Source organism: Arachis ipaensis, chromosome B01 (assembly GCF_000816755.2).
Source record: "Arachis ipaensis cultivar K30076 chromosome B01, Araip1.1, whole genome shotgun sequence".
Classification (NCBI taxonomy): Eukaryota; Viridiplantae; Streptophyta; class Magnoliopsida; order Fabales; family Fabaceae; genus Arachis; species Arachis ipaensis.
The window spans coordinates 16,487,667-16,500,087 of NC_029785.2; the positions used below are offsets into that span (position 1 = coordinate 16,487,667).

The 12,421-nt window shown below is 45.5% G+C and overlaps 1 protein-coding gene across 1 annotated transcript; it reads left to right on the forward strand.

The window, feature by feature from the left end:
* LOC107647330 (uncharacterized protein K02A2.6-like) lies at positions 11,768-12,314 on the forward strand. Its single transcript, XM_016351414.1, has 2 exons — positions 11,768-11,818; positions 11,913-12,314. Exons 1-2 carry the CDS (start codon positions 11,768-11,770, stop codon positions 12,312-12,314), a joined length of 453 nt encoding a protein of 150 aa, XP_016206900.1.

The following is a 12,421-nucleotide window of genomic DNA, read 5'->3' on the forward strand; positions in this document are numbered from 1 at the left end:
AGTTGTCCCCAAGAAGGGAGGCATGACAGTGGTTCATAATGAAAAGAATGAACTGGTTCCCACAAGAACAGTTACAGGGTGGCGTATGTGTATTGACTATAGAAGGCTCAATACAGCCACCAGAAAGGATCATTTTTCTTTACCATTCATAGACCAGATGCTAGAGAGACTAGCAGGCCATGAATATTACTACTTTTTGGATGGCTATTTAGGCTACAACCAAATTGTAGTGGATCCTCAAGACCAAGAGAAAACAGCATTCACATGTCCATCTGGAGTATTTGCTTACAGAAGAATGCCTTTTGGTCTGTGCAATGCACCTGCAACCTTTCAGAGGTGCATGCTCTCTATCTTCTCTGATATGGTGGAGAAGTTCCTGGAAGTCTTCATGGATGACTTCTCAGTATTTGGAGACTCATTCAGCTCCTATCTTAATCATCTAGCACTTGTCTTGAAAAGGTACCAAGAGACTAACCTGGTCTTAAACTGAGAAAAATGTCACTTTATGGTGACTGAAGGAATTGTCCTTGGGCACAAAATTTCAAGCAAGGGAATAGAGGTGGATCAAGCCAAGGTAGAGGTAATTGAGAAATTACCACCACCTGCCAATGTTAAGGCAATCAGAAGCTTTCTGGGGCATGCAGGATTCTATAGGAGGTTCATAAAGGATTTTTCAAAAATTGCAAAACCTCTGAGCAACCTGCTAGCTGCTGACACACCATTTGTGTTTGACACAAAGTGTCTGTAGGCGTTTGAAACCCTGAAAGCCAAGCTGGTCACAGCACCAGTCATCTCTGCACCTAACTGGACATTACCATTCGAATTAATGTGTGATGCCAGTGACCATGCCATTGGTGCAGTGTTGGGACAAAGGCATAACAAGCTTATGCACATCATTTACTATGCCAGTCGTGTTCTAAATGACGCACAGAAGAATTACACAACCACAGAAAAAGAGCTGCTTGCAGTGGTTTATGCCATTGACAAGTTTAGATCCTATTTAATAGGATCAAAAGTGATTGTGTACACTGACCATGCTGCTCTTAAATATCTACTCACAAAGCAGGATTCAAAACCCAGGCTCATAAGATGGGTGTTGCTTCTGCAAGAGTTTGATATAGAAATAAGAGACAGAAAAGGGACATAGAACTAGGTTGCTGATCACCTGTCCCGGTTAGAACCAGTGGCTAGGGCGTCCCTCCCTTCCATTGAGATCTCTGAGACCTTTCCGGATGAGCAACTCTTTGCCATTCAGGAGGCACCATGGTTTGCAGATATTGCAAATTATAAAGCTATGAGGTTCATACCCCAGGAGTACAGCAGGATGCAAAAGAAAAAACTAATTTCTGATGCAAAGTACTACTTATAGGATGAACCATATCTCTTTAAGAGATGCACTGACGGAATGATCCGCAGATGCATCCCTAGAGAGGAGGCACAGAAGATCCTGTGGCATTGCCATGGATCACAGTATAGAGGACATTTCGGAAGTGAGCGAACAGCCACTAAAGTCCTCCAATGTGGCTTCTATTGGCCTACTCTCTATAGAGATGCCCGAGAGTTTGTGCGTAACTGTGACAGTTGCCAAAGAGCTGGTAACTTGCCTCATGGTTATGCCATGCCTCAACAAAGGATCTTAGAGATTGAGTTGTTTGATGTATGGGGTATTGACTTCATGGGTCCTTTCCCACCATCATACTAAAACACTTACATTCTGGTGGCAGTAGATTACGTATCTAAATGGGTGGAAGCAATTGCCACACCCACTAATGATACCAAGACTGTGCTGAAGTTCCTCCAGAAACATATTTTCAGCAGATTTGGTGTTTCCAGAGTACTAATCAGTGATGGGGGAACCCATTTCTGCAATAAACAGCTTTACTCTGCTATGGTTCGATATGGAATTAGCCACAAAGTAGCAACTCCGTATCATCCACAGACAAATGGGCAGGCTGAAGTCTCTAATAAAGAACTAAAGAGAATCCTGGAACGGACTGTAATTGCCCGTAGAAAGGATTGGGCAAAGAGCTTGGATGATGCTCTGTGGGCATACAGAACAGCATTCAAGACTCCTATAGGAACCTCTCCATACCAGCTTGTGTATGGCAAGGCCTGTCATCTGCACGTGGAACTGGTACATAAAGCCTAATTGCCCGTAAAAAGGATTGGGCAAGGAGCCTGGATGATGCTCTGTGGGCATACAGAACAACATTCAAGACTCCTATAGGAACCTCTCCATACCAGCTTGTGTATGGCAAGGCTTGTCATCTGCCCGTGGAACTGGAACATAAAGCCTACTGGGCAACCAGATTCCTAAACATGGATGCTAAGTTAGCTGGTGAAAAAAGATTGCTCCAGCTAAATGAGCTGGAAGAGTTCAGACTCAATGCTTTTGAAAATGTAAAAATTTATAAGGAAAAAGTAAAAAAGTGGCATGACAAGAAATTATCATCCAGAGTCTTTGAGCCAGGACAAAAAGTTCTACTATTCAACTCTAGGCTCAGATTATTCCCTGGAAAATTAAAATTCCGGTGGAGGGGACCATATGTGATTATAGGAGTGTCACTATATGGATATGTTGAGCTTCAAGATATTGATTCTGAAAAAAAGTTCATTGTCAATGGACATAGAATCAAACATTATCTTGAAAGCAATTTTGAGCAAGAATGCTCAAAACTGAGGCTTGAATAAAGCTCAGTAAAGGTCCAGCTAAAGACAATAAAGAAGCGCTTGCTGGGAGGCAACCCAGCCATTAGCAAGTTATTTATTTTAAATTAATACTTGTAGAGGCTTGATATACATTTTCATTAAAGGTTAATGATCAAAAATGAAAGAATTCACAGATTTACAGAAGGATTCAGTGCAAAAAGCATAGAAAAGGAGCTTGCTGGCAAGAAAACGCCAGTAAGGGGCATTTTGGGCATTAAACGCCAGAATGGGTATCATTCTGGGCGTTTAACGCCAGTAAAGGTACCATTTTGGGCGTTAAATGCCAGAATGGGTACCATTCTGGGCGTTTAACGCCAGAATTGCAGTGTCCTGGGCGTTCAGCAAAACGCCCAGTGATAAAGGAGTTTCTGGCGTTTAACGCCCAGCCAGGTACCATAATGGCCAACAATTGGGCGTTAAACGCCAGAATGGATACCATTCTGGGCGTTTAATGCCAGAAAGGCAGGAGGAGGAGATTTTGTTTCCAACTTCAAATTTTTCAATTTTTCATGTTTTGACTCATAATTTTCTGCATAAACATGTTTCAAACTTTCATCATTCACCCTCAATTTTCATCATTCAATAATTTTCTAAATTATTTTTCAAATTTCTTTCAAATCCTTTCCAAATCTTCTTCAAAAACTCAAATATCTTCTTAAATTCTTTCCATATCTTTTCATATCTCTCTCAAATTTTTTGAAAGCCATCCCCTCCTCCTATAAAAATAGTTTCGGCCATCCCCTCCTCTACACCATTCGAATTTACCTATTCTCCTCTCTCTCCCCTTTCCTTTCTTTTGCTTGAGGGCAAGCAAACCTCTAAGTTTGGTGTGCTTTCCCGTGATCACTGAGCTAAGACTCATCAAGATCATGGCACCTAAGGGAAAACAAACCAAATCAAGAGGCAAGAAAGAGAATACTCCAAAGAGTCTTTGGAATCAAGAGAGGTTCCTAACCAAAGAACATGCAGACCATTACTACAAAATAATGGGTCTGAGGTCAGTGATCCCGAAAGTCAAATTCAATCTGAAAGAAGATGAATATCCGGAGATCCAAGAGCAAATTCGAAATAGAGGATGGGAAATTCTAGCCAATCCTGAGACAAAGGTTGGAAGAAACATGGTTCAGGAATTCTATTCAAATCTGTTGCTAACATATAAGCAGAGAATGACTGGAACCGCCTTTTATACCTACAGAACCATGGTCAGAGGAAGAATTATTTACTTTCATCTGGACAAAATAAGAGAGGTCTTCAAACTACCTCAACTACAAGATGATCCTGAATCCTTTAATAGGATAATGGTGAGAGTAGATAAGGGGTTGGATCAAGTTCTAAAGGACATATGCCTCCTTGGAACTAAGTGGATAACCAATTCCAAAGGTGTCCCAAACCAACTCAAGAGAGGAGATCTCAAACCAGTTGTAAGAGGCTGGCTGGACTTCATTGGGCGTTCTATATTGCCTACTAGCAATTGCTCTGAGGTCACTGTCAAAAGAGTAGTGATGATTCATTGTATTATGCTTGGAAAAGAAGTGGAGATTTATTATCTGATTTCTTGTGAGATTTACACAATTGCAAACAAGAACTCCACTAAAGCCAAACTGGCTTACCCAAGCTTAATTTCTCTGCTATGTAAAGATGCTGGGGTGAGGATGGGAGTAGATGAATTCATCCCAATTGAACACCCAATCACCAAGAAGTCAATGGAAGGACAAGTGCAAGACAACTCCATCAAAAAGAGGGCGCAGGAGTTCCTCCCAGAAATTCCTGAAATTGACTACTGGACCCGCTTAGAAGCATCTGTTACCAAGCTGCAGGAAGCTATGGAACAACTTAAGGAAGAACAGCAGAATCAAAACTGCATGCTCTGCAAGCTGCTGAAGGAACAAGAGAAGCAGGGGCGTGAGCTACAGGAGCTGAAGCGCCAGAAGCTCTCCCTTGAAGGACCAAGCACCCCACAAAAAGAGGGAGCATCCACTTCTCAAAATCAAGGTTGTTGAGTCCTAAATCTGTGATAACCTTTATTATTAAGAGTCTATTTTAAGAGTCATTTATTTTTCTGCTTTTAATTTTCTGTCTTCTATTATTATGGGTCTGCCTTTATATTTATTTTTTAGTCTTATTTTTTATTCCATAATCAATAAAATTAAAGTTTATGTCTTAAAGCTATGAATGCCCTATGAATCCATCACCTTTCTTAAAAGAAAAATGTTCTTAATTGAAAAAGAAAAAGAAATACATGAATTCTGAATTTTAAAACAGTTTAATTATTTTGATGTGGTGGCAATACTATTGTCTTTCTGAATGAATGCTTGAACAGTGCATATTTTTTAATTTGATTGTTTATGACTGTTAAAATTGTGGGCTCTTGAAAGAATGAAAGAAAAAGGAGAAATGTTATTTGATAATCTGAAAAATCATAAAATTGATTCTTGAAGCAAGAAAAAGCAGTGAATAGAAAGCTTGCAACAAAAAAAAAGAGAGAAAGAGAAAAGCAAGCAGAAAAAGTCAATACCCCTTTAAACCAAAAGGCAAGGGTGATAAAAAGGATCCAAGGCTTTGAGCATTAGTGGATAGGAGGGCCCACAGGAATAAAATCCTGGCCTAAGCAGGCTAAACCAAGCTGTCCCTAACCATGTGCTTGTGGCGTGAAGGTGTCAGGTGAAAACTTGAGACTGAGCGGTTAAAGTCGTGGTCCAAAGCAAAAAGAGTGTGCTTAGGAGCTCTGGACACCTCTAATTGGGGACTCTAGCAAAGCTGAGTCACAATCTGAAAAGGTTCACCCAGTTATGTGTCTGTGCCATTTATGTATCCGGTGGTAATACTGGAAAACAAAGTGCTTAGGGTCACGGTCAAGACTCATAAAGTAGCTGTGTTCAAGAATCAACATACTTAACTAGGAGAATCAATAACACTATCTGGATTCTGAGTTCCTATAGAAGCCAATCATTCTGAACTTCAAAGGATAAAGTGAGATGCTAAAACTGTTCAGAGGCAAAAAGCTAAAAGCCCCGCTCATCTAATTAATACTGATCTTCATAGATGTTTTTGGAATTCATTGTATATTCTCTTCTTTTTATCCTATTTGATTTTTAGTTGCTTGGGGACAAGCAACAATTTAAGTTTGGTGTTGTGATGAGCAGATAATTTATATGTTTTTTGGCATAGTTTTTAGTATGTTTTTAGTACATTTTAGTTAGTTTTTATTATGTTTTTATTAGTTTTTAAATAAAAATCACTTTTCTGGGCTTTACTATGAGTTTGTGTATTTTTCTGTGATTTCAGGTATTTTCTGGCTGAAATTGAGGGATCTGAGCAAAAATATGATTCAGAGGCTGAAAAAGGACTGCAGATGCTGTTGGATTCTGACCTCCCTGCACTCAAAGTGGATTTTTTGGAGCTACAGAAACCCAATTGGCGCACTCTCAATTGCGTTGGAAAGTAAACATTCTGGGCTTTCCAGCAATATATAATAGTTCATACTTTGTCTGAGATTTGATGGCCCAAACAGGCGTTCCAAGTCAGCTCAAGAATTCTGGCGTTTAACTCCAGAACTGGCACAAAAGCTGAAGTTAAACGCCCAAACTAGCATAAAAGCTGGCGTTTAACTCCAAGAAATGTCTCTACACATGAAAGCTTCAATGCTCAGCCCAAGCACACACCAAGTGGGCCCCGGAAGTGGAATTTTACAATAAACACCCTAGCTTACTCATTTTCTGTAACCCTAGGTCACTAGTTTACTATAAATACTACTTTCAGTGATTCATATTGTACCTCATGACACTTTACACATTTCTTGTTGTGTTCTCTACGGCATGAGTCTCTAAACCCCATTGTTGGGGGTGAGGAGCTCTGCTGTTCTTCATGAATTAATGCAATTACTACTGTTTTCCATTCTATTACGCTTGCCTCCATTCTAAGATATTCATTCGCACTTCAACTTGATGAATGTGATGATCTGTGACATTCATCATCATTCTCACCTATGAACGCGTGCCTGACAACCACCTCCGTTCTACCTTAGATTGAATGCATATCTCTTAGCCTCATGATTCAAATCAGAGTCTTCGTGGTATAAGCTAGAATCATTGGTGGTCATTCCTGAGATCCAGAACGTCTAAACCTTGTCTGTGGTATTCTGAGTAGGATCTGGGAAGGGATAACTGTGACGAGCTTCAAATTCGCGAGTGTTGGGCGTAGTGACAGACGCAAAAGGATCAATGGATCCTATTCCGATATGATCGAGAACCGACAGATGATTAGCCGTGCGGTGACAGCGCATTTGGAACATTTTCACTGAGAGGACGGGATGTAGCCATTGACAACGGTGATGCCCAACATAAAGCTTGCCATGGAAGGAGTCTTGCGTGCATGAAGAAGAAGACAGTAGGAAAGCAGAGGTTCAGAAGACAAAGCATCTCCAAAGCCTCAACCTGTTCTTCATTACTGCATAACAAGTATTTATTTCATGTTCTTTTAATTTTTATAATTAAATCTGAGAATTACTGATATCCTGACTAAGAGTTACAAGATAACCATAGCTTGCTTCAAGCCAACAATCTCCGTGGGATCGACCCTTACTCACGTAAGGTATTACTTGGACGACCCAGTGCACTTGCTGGTTAGTTGTGCGGAGTTACAAAAGTGTGATTGTAATTTCGTGCACCACCTGTCCCTGCAGGGCCCACCTCTGACACGGTATATATGGGGAAGGACCTACCCTTCCCCCAAGGTACGTCACATACCACTCACTCTCTACTCGCCTGCACACTTCACTGACTAAGGCGTCGGAGTGTCTTTGCAGATGACACCCCCTTCTGTATTCGAAGAGCTCGGGACCTCGCATATCCCCAACCCGGAGACGTACAACCAGACGAGTTCCCCTTCTTTGGAGAGGATACCAATCCTACCCGTCCGGTACCCGATCTACCGAACATTGGCACCGTCTGTGGGAATCGTCCATGGACTTCGTACTAGTCCAAACTGGGACAGGCCGCAAGGCCGAGCTCGGAGGGGACGCCGCCGCGATTGCTTCCCAGCAACATCCAAGGTCCCCTCCGAGGCACACAACACAATCCCACAAGAGACGCCCCTTCGGGGGAACTGGCGACAACCACGCCAGAATAATGCAAGAACTATGCCACAGGATGCAAGACTTGGAACGCCGGCTGGCAAACAGGAGCACGACCAACACGCCCCAGAACAAAGCCACTCCCGCTCTCACTCTAGGAGCCACTCCATACGCACGCCCAGCCCCCAGGCTGAATCCGAGAGCGCTGAAGAAAGAGGACGCGCGACCGGCTCGGTGACCGGCTTCGCGGACATCAGCCATTCCCTGTTAGCCCAATTCACGACCAGAATTGCAAAGGCGAAGCACCCAATCAACCTGCTCGGGGTGACTCAGCGACCCGACGAGTCGACCAGAAAATACCTAGATAGATTCAACGATGAGTGCCTAGAAATTGACGGGCTGACGGACTCAGTCGCAAGTTTGTGCTTGACGAACGGACTCCTGAACAAGGACTTCAGAAAGCACCTTACCACGAAACCAGTGTGGAGTATGCAGGAAATCTAATGTGTGGCTAAGGAGTACATCAACGACGAAGAAGTGAGCCGAGTCGTGGCCGCCAACAAACGGAAGCCCTCTCACAACCAAGATCGGCACCGCGGAAGCAGAGAAGGACAAAAGGAACACGCCAGAGACGGCGGCCCGAGCAAGGCACCCAGACCATTTCCTCGTGTCGGGAAGTTCACCAACTACACTCCCCTCACCGCGCCGATCATGAAAGTTTATCAACAAATTTCCGAAAAGGGGATCTTGTCAAAGCCTCGACCACTGAAGGAACGAACAGGGGGAAACCGAAGCCTCTACTGTGATTATCACAAGGGCTATAAACATAAAACCCAAGACTGCTTCGATCTAAAGGACGCACTGGAGTAGGCCATCAGGGATGGAAAGCTAGCCGAATTTTCCCACCTTATTAGGGAGCCGAGGTGACGGAATCGCGACCACGACGGTGAGGATAGGACTCGGGCACCGAAGCGACGCCAAGAACCGGAGGACGACGACCGGGGCCTCACCATAGTGAACGTGGTAACAACTAGGAATGCAGCACCTAGGTCAAGGTCGGCACACATGAAAGACGCTAAAGTCCTGGCGGTCTCCTCATCCTCTACGCGAAGCACTAGGAAGCTCCCACCCATTTTGTTCGGCCCGGAGGATCAGTGGTTCGACGAGATCGGAGAGAGTCCTCCCATGGTCATAACGGCCAGAGTAGGAACCGGTCTCGTCAAACGAATCCTTGTAGATACAGGGACAGACTCGAACATCATGTTCCACAATGTGTTCGATGCTTTGGGGCTAAGGGACGCCGACCTACAGACGCACCAACACGGCGTTGTAGGGCTCGGCGACCATTTCATCAAGCCGGATGGCATAATCACCCTGCCGATCTCATTGGGACAAGGCCAGGCGAGAAGAACGATAATGGCCGAATTTGTGATCCTACAGGACTCCACCGCCTACAACATCATCTTGGGGAGAAAGACAATCAACGACCTAGGAGGAGTCATCAGCACGAGGATGTTAGTAATGAAGTTCATAACTGAATAAGGGTCAGTAGGGTCTGTAAGGGGAGACCTGGAAACGGCAGTCGCCTGTGACAATGCCAGTCTCTCGTTAAGAAAAAAGTCTAAAGAGGCATCGGGAGTATTTCTCGCCGACCTGGATGCCAGAGTTGACGACAAACCAAGACCCGAACCCGAAGGGGACCTGGAGAAGTTTAGGGTCGGGAACTCGGAGGAAAAATTCACATTCGTGAATAGGAACCTCCCCCATGAGTTAAAAGAACCTTTGATGGAAATGATCAGAGCCAATGGCGATTTGTTTGCCTGGACACCTGCCGACATGCCGGGCATAGACTCCGGTCTCATGTCACACCACCTAGCCATCAGACCGGAAGCCAAACCAGTGGCCCAAAGAAGGAGAAAAAATGTCTCAGAAAAGAGCAGAGGAAGTGGCCAGACAGACGGCCGGCCTTCTCGAAGCGGGGTTCATCCGAGAGCTGGACTATTCGACCTGGCTATCAAATGTGGTTCTGGTAAAAAAGCACAATGGGAAATGGAGAATGTGTGTGGACTACTCCGATCTCAATAAAGCATGCCCTAAGGACTGCTACCCCCTTCCCAACATTGACGCACTCGTCGACACGGCTGCGGGATACCAGTATCTGAGTTTCATGGATGTCTACTCCGACTACAATCAGATACCAATGCACCGGCCAGACGAGGATAAAATGGCGTTCATAACGCCAGGGGGACCTACTGCTACAGGGTGATGCCGTTTGGCCTGAAGAACGCGGGAGCAACGTACCAGAGACTGATGAACAAAATATTCAGCAACCTCATCGGCAAGACGGTGGAAGTTTACGTGGACGATATCCTCGCAAAGACCACCCGCCCTGACGATCTCATAAGCGACCTGGAGAACGTGTTCGCATCCCTCCGACAACACAGCATGAGGCTCAACCCGCTTAAGTGCGCCTTTGCCATGGAGGCCGAAAAGTTCCTAGGATTCATGATAACCCAGAGGGGAGTAGAGGCCAACCCTGAAAAGTGCCAAGCAATACTCTAGATGAGGAGTCTGGGCTACATCAAAGACGTTCAGTGGCTGACGGGAAGGCTCACAGCGTTGTCCCGTTTCCTCGGTGCATCGGCAGCAAAGGCCCTACCCTTTTTCGCTTTGATGAAGAAGGGAATAGCATTTGAGTGGACCCCTGCGTGCAAAGAAGCTTTCAACCACTTCAAAGAGATTCTAGCAGCACCCCCAGTGCTCGGGAAGCCCAAAGCCTGAGAACCACTCTATCTGTACCTAGCCATAACGGAAGGGGCGCTTGCAGTGGTGTTGGTGCGCGAAGAAGGGAAGGCCCAGCAACCAATCTACTTTGTGAGTAGAGCACTGCAAGGGGCAGAACTTAGATACAGCAAGCTGGAAAAGCTGGCACTGGCACTCCTGGTCTCCTCCCGCCGACTACGACAGTACTTCCAGAGTCACCAGGTGGTCGTGAGGACGGATCAGGAGATTCGTCAGGTGCTCCAAAAACCTGATCTGGCGGGAAGGATGATGACCTGGGCCATCGAACTATCCCAATACGACCTAGGCTACGTGCCCCGACACGTGATTAAGGCGCAAGCAATGGCAGACTTCCTAGTGGAATTAACTGGGAATCCAACCGAGGACACGGACACACGGTGGAAGCTCCACGTGGATAGAGCCTCCAACCAGACGTCCGGGGGCGCCGGGATCATCTTAGAAAGGCCATCCGGAGTCATCTACGAACAATCGGTTAAGTTTGAGTTCCCCATATCAAACAACCAAGCAGAATACGAAGCCCTCCTGGGGGGTTTGGTTCTAGCTCAAGAAGTTGGGGCCACGAGGCTGGAAATATGCAGTGACTCGCAAGTCGTCATTTTGCAAGTGAATGGAAGCTACCAAGCCAGAGACTCACTGCTACAGAAATACTTAGAGAGGGTCAAGGGAGAGGAACACACGGGCAGACCTCCTATCCAAGCTAGAGAGCACAAAACCTGGAACCGGCAACCGCTCCCTCATCCAAGGCATCACGAAAGAGCCGGCAATTGCCCTCCACCTGACCAAAATAAGCCCTTCTTGGATGGACCCCATCACGGACTTCCTGGAAAGCGATAAACTCCCTGAGGACGAGAAGGAAGCCAAAGCATTAAGAAGAGAAGCCACCAAATACACGGTCATACAAGACCAGCTATTCAAAAAGGGACTCAGCCAACCTTTGCTGAAGTGCCTACACCTCTACCAGACGGACTACGTACTCAGAGAAGTCCATGAGGGGTGCTGCGGCCATCACATCGGGGGCAAAGCCCTAGCAAGGAAGCTTATCCGAGCTAGATACTACTGGCCAACAATGATGAATGACTCGAGAGAATTCATAAAAAAATGTGCGAAGTGTCAACAGAACGCCAACTTCCATAAAGCTCCAGCTTCCGAGCTGAGCCTACTGACGTCTACCCGACCTTTCGCACAATGGAGAATCGACCTCTTAGGACCCTTCCCGGTCGGCCCAGGACAAGTCAAGTATCTCATAGTTGCCATTGACTATTACACCAAATGGATAGAGGCTGAACCACTGGCCAGCATATCCTCATCCAATTGTAGAAAGTTCCTGCAGAGGCAGGTGGTAACCCGATTTGGCATCCCGGAGATCGTTATATCGGATAATGGGACACAGTTCACTGACAAGAAGTTTGCAGAATTTCTAACCGGCTTGGGGATAAAACAGAAGTTCTCCTCAGTTGAGCATCCCCAGACAAATGGACAAGTGGAGTCCGCAAATAAGGTTATCTTATTAGGTCTCAAGAAGCGTCTAGATAGCAAAAAAGGCGCATGGGCCGACGAGCTCGCCTCGGTCCTCTGGTCCTACCGTACAACCGAGCAAAGTTCCACAGGAGAAACCCCCCTTTCGCCTAACATACGGAGTCGATGCGGTGATACCCGTAGAGATCGGCGAGCCAAGCCCGCAGTTACTTCTCACAGGAGTAGAAGAAGCAGTAGACAAAGATCTGGTAGATGATGTCAGAGAGATGGCCCACTTATCAGAGATAGCGCTGAAACAAAGAATAGCCCTACGCTACAACACCAAGGTCCTCAGGAGGGAATTTGAGGAAAGGGACCTCGTCC

Excerpts from the sequence above, each read along its gene's own strand:
- LOC107647330 (XM_016351414.1), top strand. The coding sequence starts at position 11,768 with ATGGAGAATCGACCTCTTAGGACCCTTCCCGGTCGGCCCAGGACAAGT. Across the intron at positions 11,819-11,912 it reads GTCGGCCCAGGACAAGTCAA|AGGCAGGTGGTAACCCGATT; the intron begins GTATCTCATAGT and ends AAGTTCCTGCAG.